At 34.0% G+C, this 24,602-nt stretch overlaps 2 protein-coding genes across 2 annotated transcripts in view; both read left to right on the top strand.

Moving 5' to 3' along the window:
• The window catches only part of LOC126973332 (serine hydrolase-like protein), a 275,685-nt gene that overhangs the window by 89,801 nt on the left and 161,282 nt on the right, over nt 1-24,602 (top strand). The window lies entirely within an intron of this gene.
• The window catches only part of LOC126973320 (UDP-glucosyltransferase 2-like), a 41,190-nt gene continuing 29,975 nt past the window's right edge, over nt 13,388-24,602 (top strand). The window contains exons 1-2 of the mRNA XM_050820536.1: nt 13,388-13,567; nt 23,872-24,018. Of these exons, the coding sequence (XP_050676493.1) occupies nt 13,562-13,567; nt 23,872-24,018 (153 nt within the window). The 5' untranslated portion in view covers nt 13,388-13,561. The remainder of the gene's footprint in view (nt 13,568-23,871; nt 24,019-24,602) is intronic.

The raw sequence follows: 24,602 nt of genomic DNA on the forward strand, positions 1-24,602 counted from the left end.
AATATTGGTACTGCAGTGGAAATCTAGTGTTAATTATATGTGTTCTATGCTACTGATTAAAGTGTTCTTTTAATTGAAGTGATAATTATCTTATATCTTTAAACGAGCAAACGAAGGCCGTGATATTTCGAGAAAATCTATTTCAAAATATATAATTCAAAAAAATTATTTTATTGCAAATTTGAAAACGCCGTGTTGAGTTCTATTACCTCCAATGCGGCATCTTTTGAGCGACAGACGGCGGAGTAGTGAATTAAATTATCTGAGATCAAGGTTATAAAATTTGAAGAAAGTTATCCGCAAGGTGTATTTTTCAAAACATCCTATGCCGATGAACAATTTAAAACAGCTATAGTTCATAAAAAAAATTAGGATATTACAAATATTGCGCTCAATAAAGCATACACAAGGAAACCTGGATTGGCAGAGAAAAAAAAATAAGATCTCATGGATACCTGGTTTTTACAAACCTTTTTTTGCCAATTTTTTTTATTAAATTTTGTTTTACATTAACAAAGGAGTGAAAGGACAATCAACCTCATAGAGACCTAAGACTGATGATAAGCTTAGAGGCGAATTTGTATTATTTGCGAATTGGCGAGTTTTTGAAGTTACGAGATAGATTTAACAAATCTGGGAAGACTGGTGTTTATCTAAAGTGATCTCTTTATTATTTAGAATTACTTAAAATTGAAGTTAAGAATATTTATTTTAAAGTCTGTTAAAACTTAAGATTTTTACTGTTTATAGCTAGTTTCAAATATAAGAGTCAATTTCAATGTCATAAAAGTTATTGTAATTGTAGAGTTTAAAAGTAGTCTCCTGTAAAATCATTGATTTCGACTACATATATATATATACTAGCTGACCCAGCAAACGTTGTATTGCCGATATTAAAATCGCGATACAAAAGTAACTGTTGATCGTAGATGGGTGAAAATTTTAAGTTGTATGTATTTTTTAATGCTGACTCATAATTAATCAAATTAAAAAAAATTGGCGTGGACCACCATTTAGGGGGATGAAAAATAGATGTTGTCCGATTCTCAGACCTACCCAATATGCACTCAAAATTTCATGAGAATCGGTCAAGCCGTTTCGAAGGAGATTAACTACAAACACCGCGACATGAGAATTTTATATATTAGACAAACAAAGTAATAAATAATAGCAGTTATATAAATGTAATTATTATTTGGGATATCTTATAGCTCCATCACGTTGGTAGCGCCTGGCTTACATTAAGGATTGGTCTCCGCTGCGCTCCAACTAGATACCGCACTACCTAAGGACAATAGCTTTTTTATTACGGCAACTATTAGACGCTTGTGTGCGTGGCATCTTGACACTCAATGGCAACTTTCAAATTATGTAACATACGCTTCGTGTGATCCCAGTGTCTTTCTTATTTCTTGAAGTATTATTTTGACAAAGTTTTACTACGCAACCCGACATTTTAGTTTTAATTATAAGCAAAATTTAACAGAATATGTGGCGCGTCAACGTCATTGTTCGAGACTGGCTCCAGTACGCCCATTTGGGCGTGGTATTAGTGGCCGCACTATGCGACTATGCCTGCGCTATATAGTTGGAGGGCAGCGGAGACCAAACCTTAATCTTGTTGAGTTCAGAAGGTCGCGTGTTCAGATCACGTCGGGGTCACCACTGTTGAGTTGTCTCGAAGGCCTACCATCAACTTTTAATTAGCGATTCAAATCCGATGCAGTTCAGTTTAGGTACCTAAACTGAATCGCTAACATTCGTACCATGAAGTGCTTATAACTGAATGGCGTTTGAATCGCTTATGGAAGAATGTCTGAAAATTTGTCTGTGGTCCGAGATGTGAGAAAGAGATGACGCTGTTCAGTCTTTGTATAAGTCTCTCTTACTCGAACCATATGCGTTGCATTTCAAAACCTAAAATGATATGAATTTATCGGTTTTTTTGCGTAGAAATTACTACATACAAACATACTAAAATTGCGCTTTATAGCGTCAAATCATAAACCATTAAGCCCTTTTTAGTACTTATTAAATAATAACAGTATGTATATATAGTTCTTTGAATTACAAATTAAAGGTTTGCGTTGGTGTTTTCGTAAAAATAAACTAATTAAAACGAGTTATGAACGCACCTCCATTCATGTTTGATTTGACAGGAGCACATAGTACATTTTTTTTAATTCGTTCTTGCGAACAGGCCATAGGGGCCTAACAGCCACGTCCATAGTATTTTCATTTTCGGTATTTATTGTCAGTATTTAGTTTAAAAAAAAGTCCAATAAAGTATTCTCATCCTTCATCAATTAAATGTTCCTTTTCTGTATGTTTTCACTGTTTTTTAAAATTAATTACAAACACGATTCCTCTGAGAAGTAGCAACTTTTTTGAATCGCTCACTTTGACACATAAGCTATCCAGTTTAGGTTGAAACTTCATCGTACGAATGAATGAACGAACTGAAACAGTTTGCGATTCAATTTCCGACTTGAATTGACGTCAACCTAAATTATGTCCCACAAATGACGACGTGGTATGAAATAGCAAAGCAGTACATTTTAAGTCGTCAATTGAATCGCAATAAGAGTTCATGGATGGCCCGCAGGTTTATAATGATACGTCCGAGATGTGTATAACGATTTATTGCATCGATAATCTATATATATAAAAATGAATTGCTGTTCGTTAGTCTCGCTAAAACTCGAGAACAGCTGGACCGATTTGGCAAATTTAGGTCTTGAATTATTTGTGGAAGTCCAAAGGTTTAGAAGGTGAATAAATAGGAAAATGCTGCTAAATTAAATAAAAACAACAAATCTGTTTTTCCTTTGATGTGTCCATACATAATTTCTATGAGAGAATTTATTGACGCACGGTTTGACAGTTCTGCTGTGAAACAATTTCATTACGACAGCAGGGTGCATATTTTACGAAGTAATTTTTGATATTATGATATATTATTGACTAATTCATATAAAAACATTATTTTATTTATAATATACAGAACAACGTCTGTCGGATCAGCTAGTAGGTAATACAACCGACTAAGGGCTACGGGGCCCGGAGACAATTGAAACATAGATATAACGCGACATAAACATTATTGCTTTCGTCGACAGTTGTACCCCACAATCTAAATAGGTAGGTAATTAATATAATAATATTGCTGTCATATTAAACATTATTATATTCTGCACTGTTATCATTTCAAGTACACTTATAACAAGCAATCTAGGCTCAACAATAACAAAACAGATAGCTGTGTTCGTTAAGTATCGTGATCGAAAAAATTTATTTCGCATAGCACCTTGGAGAATTAGAAATTTACGTGTAGTATTCATGTGATTATGTAAATGCTTTTTATATACTTAAACTAGCTGACTCGACAGACATTGTACTGTACATAATAAATAAAATACTGTTTTTTATGAATTGTCAATAATATTTCATAACATCAAGAAATATTTCGTAAAAATATGCTCCCTGTTGTTGTAATGAAATTGTTTCACAGCAGAACTGTCAAACCGTGCGTCAATAAATTCTCTCACAGAAAATATGGCCATGCAAAACAAATATTGGAAATATAAATAATTATGGGTCCCAAATCGAAATAGAAACTATCCTATCTCTCAAGTTGGACTAAACTGCACTCCATGAAGTAATCCTCAATTAAATCCGTTCATTAGTTTAGGAGTCCATCGCGGACAAACAACGTGTCACGTAATTTATATATATTAAGATTACAAACCCGCTATGTTAAATAATAAGGAAATTTAAGTTTACCAAAAAGAAATAGAACGTAAACTAACTAATTTTATAAAGAGTAGTTTTAAACAAATGTAGGTATATCTCTACACGTCATCAGATACGGCGCGACTAGTTTACTTTAGTTATTTCCATAGTATTATGTCCTATGGTTTATTGTTATGGGGCAATTCAAATTCAAATATTTTTATTCAAAATAGGATGTGACATCACTTATTGAAAGTCAAAAACTACCACCCATTCCAAAATGAATGCCTCAGACCTGAGAAAAACGGGCGGGCTTTTTTTTTCATCGAATAAATATGTTTACAAAGTAATATTGTACAATTAAACTTATTATTTAATAGCCTGGGGTCGGTCACTCCATTCCCAATCTGTGGTATAATTAAGAAAGTCATTTATGTTACAGTAACCTTTACAACACAAACGTTTCTCAACAATTCTTTTGAATAACGTAATACTTTTGTTTTGAACATTTTCTGGGATCTTGTTGTAAAAGCATATACATCGCCCCACAAAAGACTTACTAACTCGACTTAGCCGAGTACTACTACTCGCCTACACATCATAAGTTTGTCTGTTCCTGGTGTTAACATTATGGTTATGACAGTTTCTGGCAAATTCACTTATGTGCCTATGAACATACATTACATTATCAAGTATATATTGAGAAGCAACAGTAAAGATGTTAATTTCTTTGAATTTTGCTCTCAATGATTCTTTAGGACCTAGGTTATAAATAGCGCGAATAGCCCTCTTCTGCAGCACAAATATTGTATTAATATTGGCAGCGTTGCCCCATAGCATAATACCATAGCTGCCAATGCTGCCGATATCAATACCATCTTCGTGCTGCAGAAGAGGGCTATTCGCGCTATTTATAACCTAGGTCCTAAAGAATCATTTAAGGAAATAAACATTTTGACGGTTGCCTCTCAATACATTCTTAATAATGCTATGTATGTACATAGGCACATAAGTGAATTTGCTAGGAACTGTCCTAACCATAATGTTAACACCAGGAACAAACATAAACTTATAATGCCTTCTACTACGGCTAAGTCGAGTTAGTAAGTCTTTTGTGTGGCTTTGTAGGTATATTTTACAACATAATCACAGAAAATGTTCAAAACAAATGTATTTTATGTAAAGAATTTTTATAAAAAATAGAATCCCGCTGAGTTTCTTTCGCCCGTTCTTCTCAGGTCCGAAGCATACATTACCGAATGGGTGGTAATTTTTAACTTTCAATAAGTGATTTCATATCCTATTTTGAATAAAGATATTTGAGAAAATTTATTGAAGTAGGCGTTACTTTGCGGAAATCCATAATTATACAAATGATTTGAGTTTTTTTTAGTATTGATTCCGCCAATATTTGTCTGTAAACAATTCGACACGTGTTTCGCCTCTACACGAGGCATCCTCAGGACGTGTTGTCTCGCCAAAATCTGGCACGAGACTCGTGAGTGTTTGAGTAAAGAGTTAAGACAAATATTGGCGGAATTAATACTAAAGAAAACTCAAATAATTTCTTTAAAGATATTTGAATTTAAATTTGATGATTTGATTTGTAAAAAAAGCGAAGAGGTACACACTAAAAAATATCTACTTAATGATGAAATTTAAGTTTACCAAATAGCAATGGAACGTAAACTAGCTAATTTTCTAAAGATTAGTTTAAAACAAATGTATATGTCTATAGAACATGTCAGTTCATTGAAATCTCTACAAATTCTATTAATGTAGTTGTTATGCGATACATTATTTATTTAATAGATTACACAACAGAATTACTTACAACAAACCAGGCAGCGGTGACGCGTGCCCTTCGTACTATAAATGATATAGCCTCACAGACGAATCTGTTTTGTTGCACTCAGGGTGAATTCACGAGAGTAGCGTTATATTTATAATATGTTATAAAATTTAAATATAAAAATGTAAAATGTAATAATGTATGTACCTCTATCGCATTGGAATATACTGGTAATGAGAGTGTATATTTTGATAAAGAAAAAAAAACAACAAATACATACATAATTTACACAAAAAAACTATCAGGTATTCAGACTTTCTCAAAGTGGGCCCCCTTGTGGGTATTAGAGACCTAGAGGGGGGCGTTAAAGGGCCCAGAAAGAAGGGGCAGTGGCGTGGAGGGGAGCGATATTTGATTTGTAATGTCATTTAGATACTTTATCATTAAAATTTTGAATAAGATTATATAATGTGCGATTTTACGGATCCATGAAAACAATATCTGAATGTATGACGACCTCTTTGAAAAATCACGGATACCAATTTAAAAGGTGCCGAGACGCCCTAATTAGTTTATGATATATAGAACTAGGATTACTTGTACTAGGAGTGTATAAAATAATGGGGGCGCTGAAAAATAATTGATTTTAAAAGGGGGCGGTAAAAGAAATAAGTTTGATTATCTCTGAACTAAATTCAAGATAAGCTGTAACTCCACGAGGGTGTGTACACAGCATGTTGAGCAGAAAGAATAACTATCAAAATACAATATTAATAATAGCATAATATTATAAAAGAAAAAGAGAGAAAATATATATTTGGACAAATAGACGTGAATAATTATTAATATGGACTGAAAAAACTGAACTGTGGATGTCAGGTAGGTACTTCACTGATTTGAAGAATCGATCGAAAATAGGCAAAGAACACACACAGATCGTACTTTGCACTTTAAAGTTCATCAATCTCAATAGGTAACTATCAATATAACCATTAATGTTATGTAAGACTCACATATCAGATACCCATCTTCGCTTTTCAAGGCCTCACAAGTTAAAGTTACGTAAACGCTTACTATGTTATTTATAAAAATATATCTAACATGGCTTACGGCCATTCGCAATATACTATCTCCAGATCGAGATAAATTACTACCTTCTACTGTCAGTAATTAGCTGTCAATAATCTTAAGCTGTCCCAATATACCCGATAAGTCATGCTTATCGCCAGTTCACAGTTGCAATTTCCATACAAACTTCTATCCCTGTTAAGCTATACGTTGTCCCATTGACAGACAGCATGTACGGTTAAGATGTGTTACCGTCGATAAGTTTATTGGGACAGTAAAGTCAACGACAGTTACGAATTTTTTTCCCAAGTAGGCCACAACCGGAGATAGACTGAATATTGGGAATGGCCGTTAGACACGTGTCTTGCTAGACAGTGATCTAACTAGAATGTCAGTGATCTAACAAATTGCGTATATGGATGAGACAGTCAGAGTATTTGGGTATTTTACCTCGAATAACCACAAGCTTATAGTGCCCCCTACTAGGCTCTGTAAAATAAACAATTCTTTTGCATGCGATGGTATTAAATTTTACAATAAATCACCAAAAAGTGTATCTGAATTATCAATAAATAAATTGAAATCTTTTATTGAACGCAGACTTATGTCGAAGGCCTATTACAGTATTGAAGATTACGTGAACGATATTACAATATGGAATTAAATAGTATTATAGTTTTTTTTTTATTGATTATATGGTTCAGCCTTGTGTTGTTTCACTGGTTTGCATTGTTTTGAAAATATGTTTAAACTTTTATGTAATTAATATGTATGTACCTGAATTGTATTTGTCTTCAGTCTTTTGATTTAATGTCACTAAAATATTTTGACTTTTGACATTTTTTTGAATACACAACCTGGTACCAGGCTTGTCTCATTGCCCGCGTATCGAGTAAGTACGTGCGGTGGCCACGTCAGCGTGGCTATCATGTAGGGACTCACGCTGCACAAGTGAACAGAAATATTATTATTATAAAATTACCATTCATTATATTGTACCTAACATACTAGGTTTAATGTTTGAGTTTCGCTCGCGTCTTGTCATGGTTCTGTTAAAGCTCGTGTGTACCGTATAACTCGTATATAGTGATTTTCATTATTATAACACTAGAAATAACGGATTGCTTGTAACTAATTCTAGTAGGCTTCATAAGATACATAATAGCTTTAAGGGTAAATACTTCTATAATAAAGTCCCAGCCACTGTTCAGGCATTATTTATAAATAAATTTTAATGTTTTATAACAAAATGGCTCTGTCGTAAATCCTATTACTCCACTGCTGAATATCTAAATGATCGGATAGCCTGGGACTAGATTGTGATTATTTTATAGCGATAGAAATGACTGTACAATATTGTATATTTTTATTGAAAAGAGCGCAAAAAAAGAATGCTGGGAGAGTTTCTTGCGTCGCTTCTTCTTCCTCAGAGCGCCATTTGTTTCAGAAGCGGTAGTAGTATTTAGTAGTTATTAGAAATGACATCAAAAAGAATTCTAAAGGATTCAATTTTGGGAAAATAAATGCCTTTTATGCCTTTTTACCTACCTACCTATCAAATTCAAATAGTTTATTTCTCAAAATAGGATAACCGCATCACTTTTTGAAGTCAAGAAAATATACAAATAATAGAATAATACAGTCCTACTGCTAAATTATTATAATATTATTTACATTGCTTTAATCCCATGCACTTTTATCTGTTATATAATCTTTAATTGTATAATAAGCTTTTTTTAAAAGTTTCTGTTTCACAAATATTTTAAACTTTTTTAATTGTAGTTTGCAAATTTTTTCAGGGATTTTATTATAAAAACAGATACATTGTCCTCTGAATGATTTGTCTATTTTCGTTAGCCTTGTGTGAATCAGAGCAAGATTATGTTTATTTCTAGTGTTGCAGTTATGAATGTCACTGTTTTTTTTAAAACGATCTATATTTTTGTGCACAAATATTAGGTTTTCAAATATGTATTGACATGGTACTGTTAATATGTTGATCTCCTTAAATTTATCTCTCAAAGAATGTCTACTGGACAGATTGTAGATTGCTCGAACAGCTCTTTTCTGCAGCACAAAAATCGTTTTAATATCACTAACGTGTCCCCACAGTAATATACCGTAAGACATAACAGTATGGAAATAACTAAAATATACGACACGTGCCGTGTCTTCGTTTGTGAGCTGGCGAATTTTCCTTACAGCAAATGCTGCAGAACTAAGTCTATTCGCCAAACCAGCTATATGTGGACGCCATTGGAGTTTTGCGTCTAAAGTAATACCCAAAAAAACTGTGATGTCTACAAGTTCCAAGTACTCCCCGTTCACAAGTACATTTGAATTCACCTGACTGACATTTGGGGTTATGAATTTAATACATTTAGTTTTCTTACTATTCAAAAGCAAATTATTAGCATTGAACCAATGAACAATTTTGGACAAAGCATTGTTTACATCATCCAAGACTGATTAACGTCTTTTAATCTTAAATAAAAGGGATGTGTCATCAGCGAATAGATTTCATGATTATCCTTAACAACATATGGCAAATCATTTATATAGATCAAGAATAGAAATGGACCAAGAATTGAACCCTGTGGGACACCCATTTTTATGGTTGATCCAGGGGCGTGCTTTCCATTTATATCAACAGTCTGAATTCTATTTTCTAAATAAGAACTAATAAGTGTCAGCGCATTGTCCCTGATGCCATAGTGTTGTAATTTACTGATAAGAGTCTCGTGTTGGACGCAATCGAATGCCTTAGATAGATCACAAAAAACACCGAGCGCATCCATTTAATCCTCCCAGGCATCATAGATATGATGAATAAGCTCAACACCAGCATCAGTTGTTGAGCGACCTTTCGTAAATCCAAACCTATATATATACCTATAAACATATATCTAAATATTTCCGACTTTTTTAAGGATAAAATAAAGTATGTTAACTATGTCGTGGTCTTCCAACGCATACATTAATTTTATTAGCTTACATTCAACCAATCTATAAATAATAATATAAGTTTTTTTCTTTTACAGTTATTTTTATTTAATAAAAATAATATTGGACACGTGGAGCGAATGAGTGAAGAAAGAATGACGCATCAAATATATAAGGCAAGTGTGTGTGGGCAAGTCGGTCGCGGTAGACCTCGTAGAACATTCGTCTACCAAATTGGGGACGTTTTGAGAAAAGGAGAGGTCCGAAGCACCCGCAACCGGCGAGCAAGTATGAAAAGAGTAATGAATGTAGAGGAAGCGCGTGAGGTCTGTAAGGATAGAAGCAAATGGCATTCTATTGTCTCTGCCTACCCCGACGGGAACAAGGCGTGAGTAATATTGCTTGGATTATCCAATATTGAGTGATTATACGCAAAATGTAAATATTATATTGAATCACCTTTCACAATTATTGTGTTCATAAGATAATTATGGTGAATTTATCTTGCTTGGATTATTTGTACTACCAATATAAATGTGAAGGATTTGTCTATAATAACATTGTTTGTGAAATTTTGTGATAAATATACATTTACGACTCAGTGAGACGATTCTATGGTTTTTGTAATTTGTTCTGCCCCATAGACTAACAATATCCTAGAGCAGGTATCCAGACGAAGTAACGTGCAAGGGAGAAAAATATCTCTAACGGAAATACAAAAGATAAGGAAAGCGAATCTGATTGACAGTTCGTAAACAGTCAGCCACATTTGGCATTAGCCCCTTAGTATGTTGAACACCTTAGATCGGCAAGCGGTCGGCGCTCGCGCAGCGTTTTCACCGTGCGTATTATTTTACGTGTAGTAATAAAATGCTCATAACTACGGTGATTTGAGTGACTGTTACTGAAAGCTATTGAAACAAGCTATAGCACCATGTATAAATTATTCATATTGTGTTTTTATTTCTTTTCACACAGACTTTTCATTCGACAATAACTGTAAAAATAGGTATATTTTAAAATAAATGTTGATTTTCAATGTTAATTACTTGTTTTATTTATTTCCTTTTATGTTTTTGTAATGAACATTATATGTTCATTATAAAATAAAGCCAAAATCTCCACAAAGAACAATCTTCGTGCAAAGTCTTGATAACGACCGCTCGCTGCGCCGCCCGGGAACAAGTGAACACAAAAATGCTATGTCCGTAAAGCTATGACGTCGAATATTGGTGGCCTTGAATCGTAACGTATCGAAATGTGTATCGGACTTCACTCGTTCATAATTGCGTAGGCAAATAAACCATCTTGTACACCTAATAAGGGTGAAAACTGGGTGAGGTAAAAGAGTGCCTTGGGGCACTGCCTCTCTCATGTTTTTCGAATTACCAGTGCCCGCGGGCACGTCCGATGCGGAAAGGTTAAACCACTAGCTAGCCTAGCTAAACTCTAAGAAAAAAAAAACGATTCACTCGATTGTATGAAACGTGCAGTCATTGACATATTGACAGATGACCAAACTAAGAATTAGAGACCATTCTCTATGTGACTGTGGACTTGATGAGGGAAACGTAGGCCATTTGTTCTTTAATTGCCGTTTAATGAAGTCTTCCTTGTACAATTTTATACCTCCTGAAACCCCACGCCCCACCTCCATGAAATGCCTGCTCACCTTCGTTTTCATTCCTTTTGTAAATACTTTATGTAAATATATTAAACAAAATAATATTAAATTATAACTAACACAATAAATGTTTTATATAAGTAATATTATCAGTGTTTTTCCATTATAATCTAACAGCATGTATATTTGTATCAGGTATAATAAGAAAATAAATCTGTTTTGATTCTGGGCACCGGTCATTACTATAATCACTTGTAAATTCGTTTACACCGATCAAATGACACACTCTAAGCTTGTTGGTCTACTGAAACGTGACATTGGCGAGTTGTGGTGCCCCTTCCAAAGAAGCCATTAGAAAGAATAGAATACACTACGTTTTAAGGCGAAGAGTAAGCAGAAAACACGCAAACATGGTGTTTTTAGACAAGTTTTGTGGTGAAAGTATAGCATTTCGAGCTATGAACACTACTTAATCCTGTTACACATATCCTTAAGTCTTATTTGTAGGTTGCTAATGCTTCCTGTTGGTTATAGTTAACACTGCCGAGCCTTTTTGAACTACCACTTTTCTTTGAAGTTAAACAAGTTTTTTGGCATGGCGTGACGCATTTTTTTGGTACTTCTCTCATAAAAGTTATTCTTATAGCTTGTTCTTTTTTGTGTAGGTTCTTTTATTCAGATTATTAGTGAATAACGAGGATTGTAAGGATATAAACTGTTTTCCACCGAAGAATTTTGTAAAATATTGGCTTTGTTACATAGATGGCGGGCCGGCAGCCGTGAACTCATATCGCTCAAGGTCGCTGGCATTTAGTGTCACCTTAAGCCACTGTTCGCTTTCAAACTTAGCCGGATTATACTTCGTCGTCACTCGCCATACTAATTACTATCGCTTATTTCAAAATTATGTCAAATCACTGCAGGTTTCATACTAAACAACTAACCTGAGGCATGAGTTTTGGAATGGGTGGTAATTTTTGATTTCCATTAAGTGATATCACATCAAATTCAAATATTTTTATATATTTTTTTTTAATTTTTACTTAGACAGTCCCGTCTCTTATTACGTAATATTTACATCCTCTTTGCCAATAGCTGAAACCACACTGTATGAAAGACGCTCAAGACTTCATTATATTTTTTTATATATGTATCAAATATAATGAATTATATTTATTACAGACATTATATTTTTATAAATAATAAAATCATAAAATATATAACTTTTCTTTCGATTAATAACCGACTTCAAATTCGTCGGTATGGTCTTTTTTTATGTTTGTTACCTCAGAACTTTCGACTGGGTGAACCGATTTTGATAATTCTTTTTTTATTTGAAAGCTGGTTCTTTCCGTGTGGTCCTATTTGACAAAGCATCCATAAGAAAACCATAAATGTCTTAAATTTGCTATAAGTATTTGCGCGACTCATGGACGGAGAACTCAATATCGCGCTAACCAATTTCGATCATTCTTTTTTATTGGAAAGTATATGCTTCAAAGGTAGTATGGTTAGGTTCTGATTAAGGGATCCATCGCAAAGTAACAGAAATCTTCAATTCTAGGAGTTAATTAACAATACTCGGGTGAATCCTTTTTATGCTATCCGGATATTTGAGTCACCTACCGTAACGTCGTTATGTTCAAGTAATTGTCGTAGAAAAATGATGATCAATTGGACTCCTTAACAACTTACAGTAAGGGTGCGAACTGTGGCAGAATTTCTAACTGTCTGAAATCAAATTGCAATGCGCTTACGTTCAAAAATTTTGTAGATCTACACATATTTAGACAAATTATTAGTGAGTGTAGTTCAGATTCACTAAAAATAAAAACAAAATCTAACAAAAGAACAACCGACTTCATAAACACTATTCCAAAACAATAGATATAATATGTACTAAATAGTATTAAAATAATTGCGTATTTTTATACAATCTAATTTTAGTTACGCTTATTGTAAAAGAGTCTAAAAGGCCGGCAACGATCCTATGACTCCTCTGGTATTGCAAGAATGTATCGCTTAACATCAAGTGACCTCATTTGTCCTGTTCCATTAAAAAAGAATAAGTACATACAGACAAATTGAAACTATCCTCCTTTGAAGTCGGTTAAAAGGTGCAGTTGACAGCCCTATAGTCGGAGTGGCGAAGCTAATAATCGTCGACAAAGTTAATAAATAACGCATCTTAAGTTTCTAGTAACTAGTTTCTACCATATTACCGTTGTATAGATGGACTCGCATGCATGTGTTATCTGCTTCGTGCGATAATTCGCATTCTAAATTTAAAATCCGAATGTGATTTTGACAGTTTTGTGAATTGTGTTCTTTCAAAGTTGCCAGTTTTTCTGTTTGATCAAAGAGGTTTAATTTAAAAAGTTTAACTGTGTTTATTGTATACAATGAATGTGAGTATTAGCATTGATGAAATTTTACGTTTTTAATAAGTTCTTACTTTGTTAATTATTGCTTTAGGGACGTTTTTGAATGTCTTTTTTTTTATAATTCCCAGAAGATTCCTAAGTATTTTTAATACATTTTTTTTTTCATAATTCCCAGAAGATTCCTAAGTATCTTTTATACTATTTTTTTCATAATTCCCAGAAATTTTCTTATATTATTTTTTTTATGATTAGATAACTATTCATTTTACTTAATAAGAGTTTGGTCCCTTCTTGTACTCATGTTATATTTTAAAATATTGAATATTAATATCTTAAAACATTAAATTTTGGTTAAATGATGATTGAAAGATTAAAGAATTTAATTTATCTAAGCTTAGATTATTTTTACATCTAGATTCTAGATAGACAATGATAGCTGTGAAGACGGCGAAAAAAAAATAATTTTGAACTAACCTCTATTTTTAGCAATACACATAACACGAAGTGTCATTACAAATCGCGAGTGTAAGACGTAGCTTGTCACGCACACTAAACTAATATTCCTGGCCTGTTTTTATCGGTTGTCTAACAGCAAGAGACACTATATAGAAGTATAAATTATCTAGTATCTAAGCAAAAAAAAAACAAATAAAAATTAACTGTACAGCTAGCAACTAGCGTTGTGACGTCACTGGGTGCCGTACGGTACGGTCAGAAAAAAAAATATGAATAAGTAAGTAGGAAAGTAAAAGTTAATTAAATAATAATAATATAAATATAGAAAAAAAGAGAGATAGAAGTATATTTATTTACAATAGGGAGTGACAATAACATAACATATTGCAACAACACTTGGTAAAGTCATGAAACTTTTTTTTTTAATGAAAATAAGGGACAAGACGAGCAGAACGTTCAGCTGATGGTAATTGATACGCCCTGCCCATTACAATGCAGTGCCGCTCAGGATTCTAGAAACCCCCAAAAATTCTGAGCGGCAATACAACTGCGCTCGTCACCTTGAGACAAGATGTTAAGTCTCATTTGCCCAGTAATTTCACTGGCTACGGCGCCCTTCAGACCAAAACACAGTAATGCTTACACATTACTGCTTCACGGCAGAAATAGGCGTCGTTGTGGTACCCATAATCTAGCCGGCATCCTGTGTAAAGGAGCCTCCCACTGGTAAATCTACATCAATATAATATATAAATATGAAGCTACATCAGTTTTGTTTTGTCCTCCTCTTCCATAAAAAAAGGAATAGTATACCTATAGTGGGAGATTTTGCTGTCGCACACTGGCCGCAAAGCATCATTACGAGTATATTTTGGATTGAAGGTCGCCGAATCTAGTAAAATAAACTGGCCTGACAAGACTTAACATCTTAAGTCGAGAGCGAACTTAGATCTTGCTAAGACTTTTTTTATGACAATAAGGGACGAGACGAGCAGGACGTTCAGCTGATGGTAATTGATACGCCCTGCCAATTATGCAGTGCCGCTCAGGATTCTTGAAAAACTCAAATTCTGAGCAGCACTACAATCGCGTTCGTCACTATGAGACATAAGATGTTAAGTCTCATTTGCTCAGTAATTTCACTAGATACGGCGCCCTTCAGACCGAAACACAATAATGCTTACACATTCCTGCTTCGCGGCAAAAACAGGCGCCGTTGTGGTACCCATAATCTAGCGAGTTTAGTCGAAGTCCGTATATAAAAACATCGCTTTGAGTGCGAGCTAAGCTTAAGTTCACCATAACAACGACTTAGGAAAAGCTCAGACTATAAGCCGAACAAAAAGGAGATCAAAAATTTCTTGCGTCCGCGTCATCACAATTGGCCACCAGTGGGAGGCTCCTCTGCACATCTTATCGGCTAGATTATGGATACCACAACTGCGCTTATTTCTGCCGTGAAACAGTAATGTGTAAACATTACTGTGTTCCGGACTGAAGCAACTGAACTGGGTAAATGAGACTTAACATCTTATGTCTCAAGGAGACGAGCGCAACTCTATATTTGCACTATTGCCGCTCAGAATTTGGGTCTTTCAAGAATCCTGAGCGGCACTGCATTGTAATGGGCAGGGCGTATCAATTACTATCACCTGAACATCCTGCTCATCGCGTCCCTTATTGTCATAAAAAAAGACTTATGTAAAACATTGCTGGTTATGATAAAATGCTTACTTGGCTGTTATAGCTTAAGGCGACACTAAATGCCAGCGACCTTGAGCGATATGAGTTCACGGTTGCCGGCCCGCCATCTATGTAACAAAGCCAATATTTTTAAAATTCTTGGGTGGAAAACAGTTTATATGCTTACTGAATAAATGAACCTACACAAAAAAGTACAGGCTATAAGAATAACTTTTCTGAGAGAAGTACCATAAAAATGCGTCACGGCATGCCAAATAACTTGTTTAACTTTAAAGAAAAGTGGTAGTTTAAAAAGGCTCGGCAGTTTTAACTATAACCAACAGCAAGCATTAGCAACCTACAAATAAGACTTAAGGATATGTGTAACAGGATTAAGTAGTGTCCATAGCTCGAAATGCTATACTTTCACCACAGAACTTGTCTAAAAACACAATGTTTGCATGTTTTCTGCTTACTCTTCGCCTTAAGCTTAGAACTTACTTTCAGCTGTCAAATTACTATAAAAAAGAAATAAAAGATTATGCTAAGTTTAAACTTAGCTAAGTTTTCCGTAAGTAAAGTCTAAGCAAAGTTTAAGTACACTGGATAAATCTTAGCCTAAGTTTAATAAAAACATAGAAGGCTAGGCTATCTTGAACAAACAAATTTAAAAAAAATGCCATTCCTATAGTTGGCTCTCTACTCGTATCTAGAACCTCAGATAGTTTATACGCCTAGATAGCGTCTCTTGCTGTTAGACCACCGATAAAAACAGGCCAGGAATATTAGTTTAGTGCGCGTGACAAACTGCGTCTTACACTCGCGATTTATATGACACTTTGTGTTAGTGTGCGTGAATTGCTCAAAATAGAGGTTATTTCTAAAGTTTTTTTTTGACATTTTCACAGCTGTCATAGTCTATCTAGACGTATAGATAATCTAATCTTCATTACATATGACAATTGATGCAATGAGCGGGCGCGGGAACTTACTTCATTTATAAGCCAAACCAAAGTTTGCCGGGGCAACACTTATAAAAACTTATAAAATACTAGCTGACCCAGCAAACGTTTTATTGCCATATAAAGTAATTAAAAAACCAATTTGGGGTATAAAAATAGATGCAACCGATTTTAAGAACTACCAAATATTGCTATCTTGCAACCCTATAGCGGATTTTTGGATGGAACAGAATAATATAATAATCGCGATACAAAAATAGTTGTAGATCGTAGAAGGGCGAAAATCTGAAGTTGTATGCACTTTTCAATGCTGAATCATAATAAAATGAAAATAAAATTATTGTCAAAAAATTAACCCCCTTATTCATAATAGTCTGCTAACTTAAAGCATTGCTAATTCTCATTCTGTCTTCTTCTATTGATCTAAGTCAGAATGAGAAAAAACACTCCTTAGCGGCTATTTTAAGTTAGTGGACCATTATGTATAAGGGAGTAAATATTCAGGGGTCACCCTTATCATTCAGGGGTATAAAAAATAGATGTTGGCCGATTCTCAGACCTACTCGATACGCACACAATCATACTAAATCAGTTCAGCCGTTTCGGAGGACTTTGGTAACAAACACCGGGACACGAGAATTTTGTAAATTAGATTATACCTTTTGGACAGCATATCTGCATAAGTCAGTTCATTAAATGACAACCTGTATAGCCGAGTGGTTAGCGATCCTACCTACTAAGCTAGAGGTCCCGGGTTCGAATCCCGGTAGGTGCAAGCATTTATATGATGAATATGGATGTTTGTTTCCGAGTCATGGATGTTTAAATGTATTTATGTATGTTTATATGAATATATGTATGTTTAAGTAAGTATATTGTATTAAATATATCATTGTCTTGTAACCCATAACACAGGCTATAATATGCTTAACTTGGGGCAAGATAATTTGTGTAAAAAGTGTGTCAATATTATTATTATTATTCAATTGAATATCCGGAGCGTCGCAAGCGTATGAAGCCATTTATTGTTTGTTAGTATATAAAGGCTACAACAGTACTGCAAGTAATTAGCACTTACCTATAACATTTCTATTACCTTATTAGAGTTCTTGTCTATCACAAAGTAAACATGATAAAACTGATAAAGTAATTACAGATATTATGCCTCGTAGATTATTAAGTGTTGATTCCGTTTGTGCAATTCCTTTTCTATTATATTCTATAACCATGCTAAAGTAAAATTTCCAATTAAACTACGATTTTTTTTTATTTGTATCTTTTTTTTTTATGGAATAGGAGGACAAATGAGCGTACGGGTCGCCTGGTGTTAAGTGATCACCGCCGCGCACATTCTCTTGCAACACCAGAGGAATCACGTTGCCGGCCTTCAAGGAAGGTGTACGTGTGTGAAGGTGTTGTATCTATTTAATTAATAAAAAGTAATAAGAAAAATGTATTATATTAAAAGTACAATAAATATTGAAGGTACTAAATATTCTTTTTAAAAATCGAGTGTAAAAGACCACACGACTCAAGTAAAACAAAATATTAATTAACAAAATTGTTCAAGAACGATATGATATTACGAAATAATCAAGAAATCACCGTTCGCGTAACGCAAGCGTTCGTTAATAACGCTCTCGTCAGGAATTCACCAGCTTACTTTCCATGTCGTTAACATTATTATCATTTTGCCCTGTGCTTTCCCGGGGCGTAAAAAGAATCGGGGAGTACCAGGCCTATGAGTGTCGTAAGAGGCGACTAAGGGCTTTTTAGACGTGGGAGACTCACGCTGCCGTCTTATGACGTCAGCACAATCGGGCCAGACTCGTCCGGGCTAATTACCACACTCGTACAAAATACCGGCGTGTGAAGCGGCCTAGTGCCACTATGTTTCGTATAGGTTAGTGTCGAGGACCTGAGGCAATCCCACCACCAGAATATGACAGTTGGACCCCAGGAGGGTACCAGCTCAATGAAATGATAACGCTAATAATAATAATCTATAAATTGTTTTACTAGTTTCGACTAGAAATCGTGAGTTCAAAACTCAAAACTCAGAGTTGAATTTAAAAATTAAACAATCGAAACTAATAATATAATAATCTTCTTAATATATAAATTACGTGACACATTTGTCCGCGATGGACTCCTAAACTAATGAACGGATTTAAATGGGGATTACTTCATCGAGTGCAGTTTAGTCCAACTTGAGAGATAAGATAGTTTTTATTTCGATTTGTTTTGTATGGACACATTTTCTATGAGAGAATTTAGTGACGCACGGTTTGACAGTTTCGCTGTGAAACAATTTCATTATAACAACAGGGAGCAAGCGAAAAACGTTCTATACACAATATGGAACGTTATTGACAGGGAGCATATTTTACAAAATAATTCTCGATGTTATGAAATATTATTGACAAATTCATAAACAACAGTATTTTATTTATTATGCGCAGAACAACATCTGTCGGGTCAGCTAGTAGGCGTCTGTTTGTCTCTATATGATTAAGCCGTTAAAAACACTTTTAGAAGTACTCTAGCACTTACAATAACAAATATTTCAACAAAGGCTAAACACAAAGACACAGATAATGACGATTTTGATGTTATTTGTAATTATTTTGATCCAAGATTAAAAAGCGAGGAGAAAAAGAGAAAAATGTATGCCACTAATTTGACTGCAGATAGAAATGAAAACATAAATTATTAAATTCAATTTATTATTAAAACTTATTTTCAAAAATATATTATTCAAATAAAAACACTATTTCAATAAAAACAGTATATACAAATTGAACTTTTCACTAAATCCATTCAATTTCACTAATAAGATATACACAGCACTAATGTTGCACAATACGTCAGCTGTAGAGCTACAGATATACTGCTATTAGCATTTCGGTGAGGCGAGCGTACGAGACTTCACCCATCCAAAATGTGTCTAACTCTAAATATGTATATTTATTTTCTTTTTTGAGCATGTCGGTGAGGCGAACCCATAAGATTTTCCCCTACCAAAAAGTACCCAACGTGGCTAAAAAAGTTCACTTGAATAATCTTGATACAAGGAGACAGAGTTATGTCACCATAACAAAATGACGGTGAACAGATATGAGTAAACGAGCTTATTAGCAAAATACAGGGTAGCAACTTTTATCTAGTTATAAGTGGTTTCTTGGGATGTGATACAAGTTGTAAGCGATTTTAATTTCATATATATATATATGTATGGATAGATACATTTTTATTTATTTATAATCGCTTATAAAATGCTCACAGAATACCTTTATTTATTTATGGTGTATGTGGATGATGCAGCTACTGTACTCATTAACTTTTGTATTAATTTACATTTAATTTTTTGACTTACTCGTGTAAGACATTGACTATTTGACGTTTGAGTGTGTCTGTTGCATCATTTTACATTTTACATATTATATTGTAATTTGAAATGATTTGTAAATCGATGTACTTAAGGTAAATCTTGATATAAAAGATTGGCAATGAGTTTCTTGCTACTTCTTTTCATTAGCTCAACCTTTTACGAAGTAGCGTTAGATTCAATAAGAAAATTTTTTTTTTTTGACATTCATAAGTGTCATTTTCGTGACCTACGTGAATAAACTGATTTTGATTTGATTTGATTTAATCTTGGAACAAGGAGACAGAGTTGTCACCATAACAAAATGACGGTTAACAGATAAGTAAACGAGCTTATTAGCAATATACAAAGTAGCAACTTATAACTAGTTATAAGTGGTTTCTTGGGTTGCGGCACAAGTTGTAAGCGATTTTATTTTTATATTATATTACCATTGATTCGTATACCTGTGTTTTGACGTTTCGTGACCTTTGCCGGAATCACGTTTCCAGGCTGACTGCGATTGACAGGAGTCGAGATAATATTTGTCATAGTTGTCATTGTGAAGTTTAGCGCCATTTATTGCCTCGAAGGTGGTATTTGCTGTAGACAGATGGTATTCGGCAAAATTTACTGACAGTGTCTTCTTCTTTTTAGTGTGTGTAGTTTTCGGTTTTGATTTGGAGATAATTGAATCCCAGTCGTTAGATAATTCTAGTCCGTCTTTTATATTGATATTTGGATGATTTTAATCTCAAATAAATTTTAAGCTAAAAAAAATCTTTTCCAAGTTTGTTGTGATGCTAAAAGGCGACAATATCGAAAATAAAATTAGATTTAAAAAGATACTGGTAACATATGCATGCTCACTTTTTTATAAACGCCCTACGTTTATCGATTGGGCCTGTCTTACACCTTATTATAAATTGCTATTTTATTTTTTATACATTGGTTAGATTATAGTTTAAATTATTCTACTATAAGCTAATAGATAAATCTAAAGAAATATGCATTTTTTAATGTTGCCTCTCGATAGAATAGAAATCTTGGTCAACATCATGAAGCTAGATCAGTTCGTAAAGAGGAGTTCGTTTGACAAGGCGAGAAGAACTCATAAGAAACTTCCAGCCTATTTTTTAATACAATACATACAATTTTAGGTATTTTTAGAACCAGAGAAGAACCATGCATCATTATCTCCTATATAATCTACTATAATACAGTAAGCCTTCTTCGTCAAAGTAGCTTTAATATATTTATTATTACAGATATGTTTTAAAATCTTAATATATATAAATTACGTGACACGTAGTTTGTCCACGATGGACTCCTAAACGAATGAACCGATTTAAATGGGGTTTACTTCATGGAGTGCAGTTTGGTCCAACTTGCGAGATAGTTTTTATTTCGATTTGGAACCCATAATTATTTTTATTTTCAATATTTGTTTTGTATGGACATATTTTCTATGAGAGAATTTAGTGACGCACGGTTTGACAGTTTCGCTGTGAAACAATTTCATTATAACAACAGGGAGCATTTTTCACGAAATAATTCTTGATGTTGAAATATTATTGGCAAATTCATAAAACACAGTTTTTTTTTTAATTATCTACAGAACAAAGTCTGTCGGGTCAGCTAGTACAATATATATAATTTTAGGTAGTTTTAGAACCAGAGAAGAACCATACATCATTATCTTCTATATTCTTATTTTATTTCTTCTATATTCATTAGCTTTAATATATTTATTATTACAAATATGTTTTAAAATCATCTAATATATAAAATTCTCGTGTCATGGTGTTAAACATTGAACTCCTCCGAAACGGCTTGACCGGTTCTCATGAAATTTTGAGTGGATACTGGGTAGGTCTGAGAATCGGATAACATCTATTTTTCATCCCCCTAAATGTTAAGGGTGGTTCACGCCAAATTTTATGTTTAATTACTTGACATTTTTTTCAAATTTGTTTGATTATGAGTCAGCATTAAAAAATACATACAACTTTTTTTCACCCATCTACGATCAACAGTTACTTTTGTATCGCGATTTTAATATCGGCAATACAACGTTTGCTGGGTCAGCTAGTAATAATATAATATTGAAATACTTTTACACGAATTATCTTGCCCCAAATTAGGCATAGTATAGCATATATGGGTTGCAAGCAATTAAAATATAGATATTTACTATGTCCTAATTTAAACATATATATATCCACGACTCGGAAACAAACATCCATATTCATCATATAAATGTTTGCACCTACCGGGATTCGAACCCGGGACCTCTAGCTTAGTAGGTAGGGTTGCTAACCACTGGGCTATGTAGGTCATCTGTAAATATACCTATCTATAAATCTACATCTATATCTATCCCAACTTTTTTTATGAAAATAAGGGACGAGACGAGCAGGACGTTCAGCTGATGGTAATTGATAAGCCCTGCTCATTACAATGCAGTGCCGCTCAGGATTCTTGAAGAAACCCAAAAATTATGAGCGGCTTCAACTGCGCTCGTCACCTTGAGACATAAGCTGTTAAGTCTCATTTGCCCAGTAATTTCACTACGGCGCCCTTCAGACCGAAAGACAGTAATGCTTATACATTACTGCTTCACGGCAGAAATAGGCGCCGACCCATAATCTAGCAGGCATCCCGTGCAAAGGAGTCCTCCCACTGGTGAACCAAACTTCCTCTACCAAAATCCAACTGTTATTGAGTATAATGTTCTCAATATTATATCTACGGCCATTTTAAATACATAATATCACTGACAATATTATCTGAAGTACATATAAGCCACACTATCTTAATAATAATAATCTCAACGTCAATGAACGGTCAATAAACCCCAGCTGCATTTATGCGGACAGTAACCAATAGCTGTTTGACCTGATTACTGACTCCGCTACAAATTTATACTAAAATACAATAAAAAAAGTGTGTGTGTACTTATGTATTCACGCAAGAAGTTATACTTCATTGGCCTAACGAAGCAAAAATCATTAAAATGATTTATTCCTCGTGCTATTCTACATTTTTAGAATGAACAATTTTGTAAAAATCTTGCATAGATGGCTTTGACAATTAATTATTAAATAACGAATACGGCTGTACGGGCTTGAACCCTTTGCCTGCCCTAATAATGGACGAAGAAACAAAAAAAAATAACGAATGACGCAAACGTCAGAAAATTTTAGGAACCAACTTGAACCTGATACTTTTGTGACAGTGATGCGCGCGTTTCTAAAAATTTCACTCTCATCATTTTTACATAACGCGCCTAATGAAGTATAACTTCAAAAATGTCAGTTGTAGAGACTGCGAAAGATATGAATACTTTTAGTATTACAATTTGATACCTATTTCATAATGCTTAAAAACAATTAAATTATTTAATTCAATTTTATTTTTATTTATTTTATTTTATTTTATTTTATTCAAAAATTTAAAACTTATTAATTTAAAAACATTGAACTGATTACTAAATCCATTCAATTCCACTTATAAGATATAAACAGCACTAATGTTGCACAATACGCAGCTGTATAGCAACAGATATACTGTTATAGGAATTTCGGTGGCGCGAATTTATTAGATTTACCCCTGCCAACAAGTGCCCAAGGCGGCTAATGAAATTGTAACTTCAAAAAAGAAAATTATTATTGCTTCAATAAAATTTAGAATGTATGTAGTGTAGACATATATAATTTTAAATTTTTATACCAAACTAGCGGACCCGACAGACATATTCCTACCAAATTTTTAGTCTGCGCCTTGTGGTTCCAGAGATATTGAGATGAGTCAAGCGTCTTTCACACCACGTATTAACATGGAGATTTTCTTGTCGCCAGATGATAATGAAGAAGCTACTTCTGCTATTCCTGACACTCAGCACTGCAGCAGCCTATAATATCCTATGCATCCACAACGTGCCTTCCAAAAGTCATTTCCAGCTGTTGAAGGGCATTGTCAAGCCATTGCTGGAGGCTGGTCATCAGGTAAGCGACAAATTTTATTGGAATTGGTGATGGCAGACGCTGATTAGCTCGAAGACAAACTAGGCATATACTTGATGGGTGAAGTTACAAATGGGCGCGTGCGTGAAATAACAGCATTTAACACAAAATTAATATGTAAATAATATCTACCGTGGCAAACTCGCAACTTGGTGACCCGTGCCAGATTAGGAATTTAGACCAGCGGGGTCTAACGATGACGATGTTGGCACTTTGAACTAGGGTAATAACAATACAGTGCACGTACGTACCAGCGTAGCGAAACTCTCTAAGAAAAAACTAATATTTATTTTTCATGTTTTGGTCAAATAAGTGTAATGTCATCGGTCCTCGAAAAATCTACAAAGTTTGAACGAAATCTAGCCGTTTAAAGTGGGTCAAAATCGCTATCAAAGAAGTCGGTTACAAACATACAAACATACAGGTGAAGCTAATATGAAGCGTATAAAAAGCGATTCACTCGATTGTTTGGAACGTGCAGTCATTTATATATTGACAGATGACAGATTGTAAAAAACAGAGATAGCCGAAATGCACTACGTTTTAAGCAACTGTTCGCTTTCAAA

This window comes from Leptidea sinapis, chromosome 29 (assembly GCF_905404315.1).
Source record: "Leptidea sinapis chromosome 29, ilLepSina1.1, whole genome shotgun sequence".
Taxonomy (NCBI): domain Eukaryota; kingdom Metazoa; phylum Arthropoda; class Insecta; order Lepidoptera; family Pieridae; genus Leptidea; species Leptidea sinapis.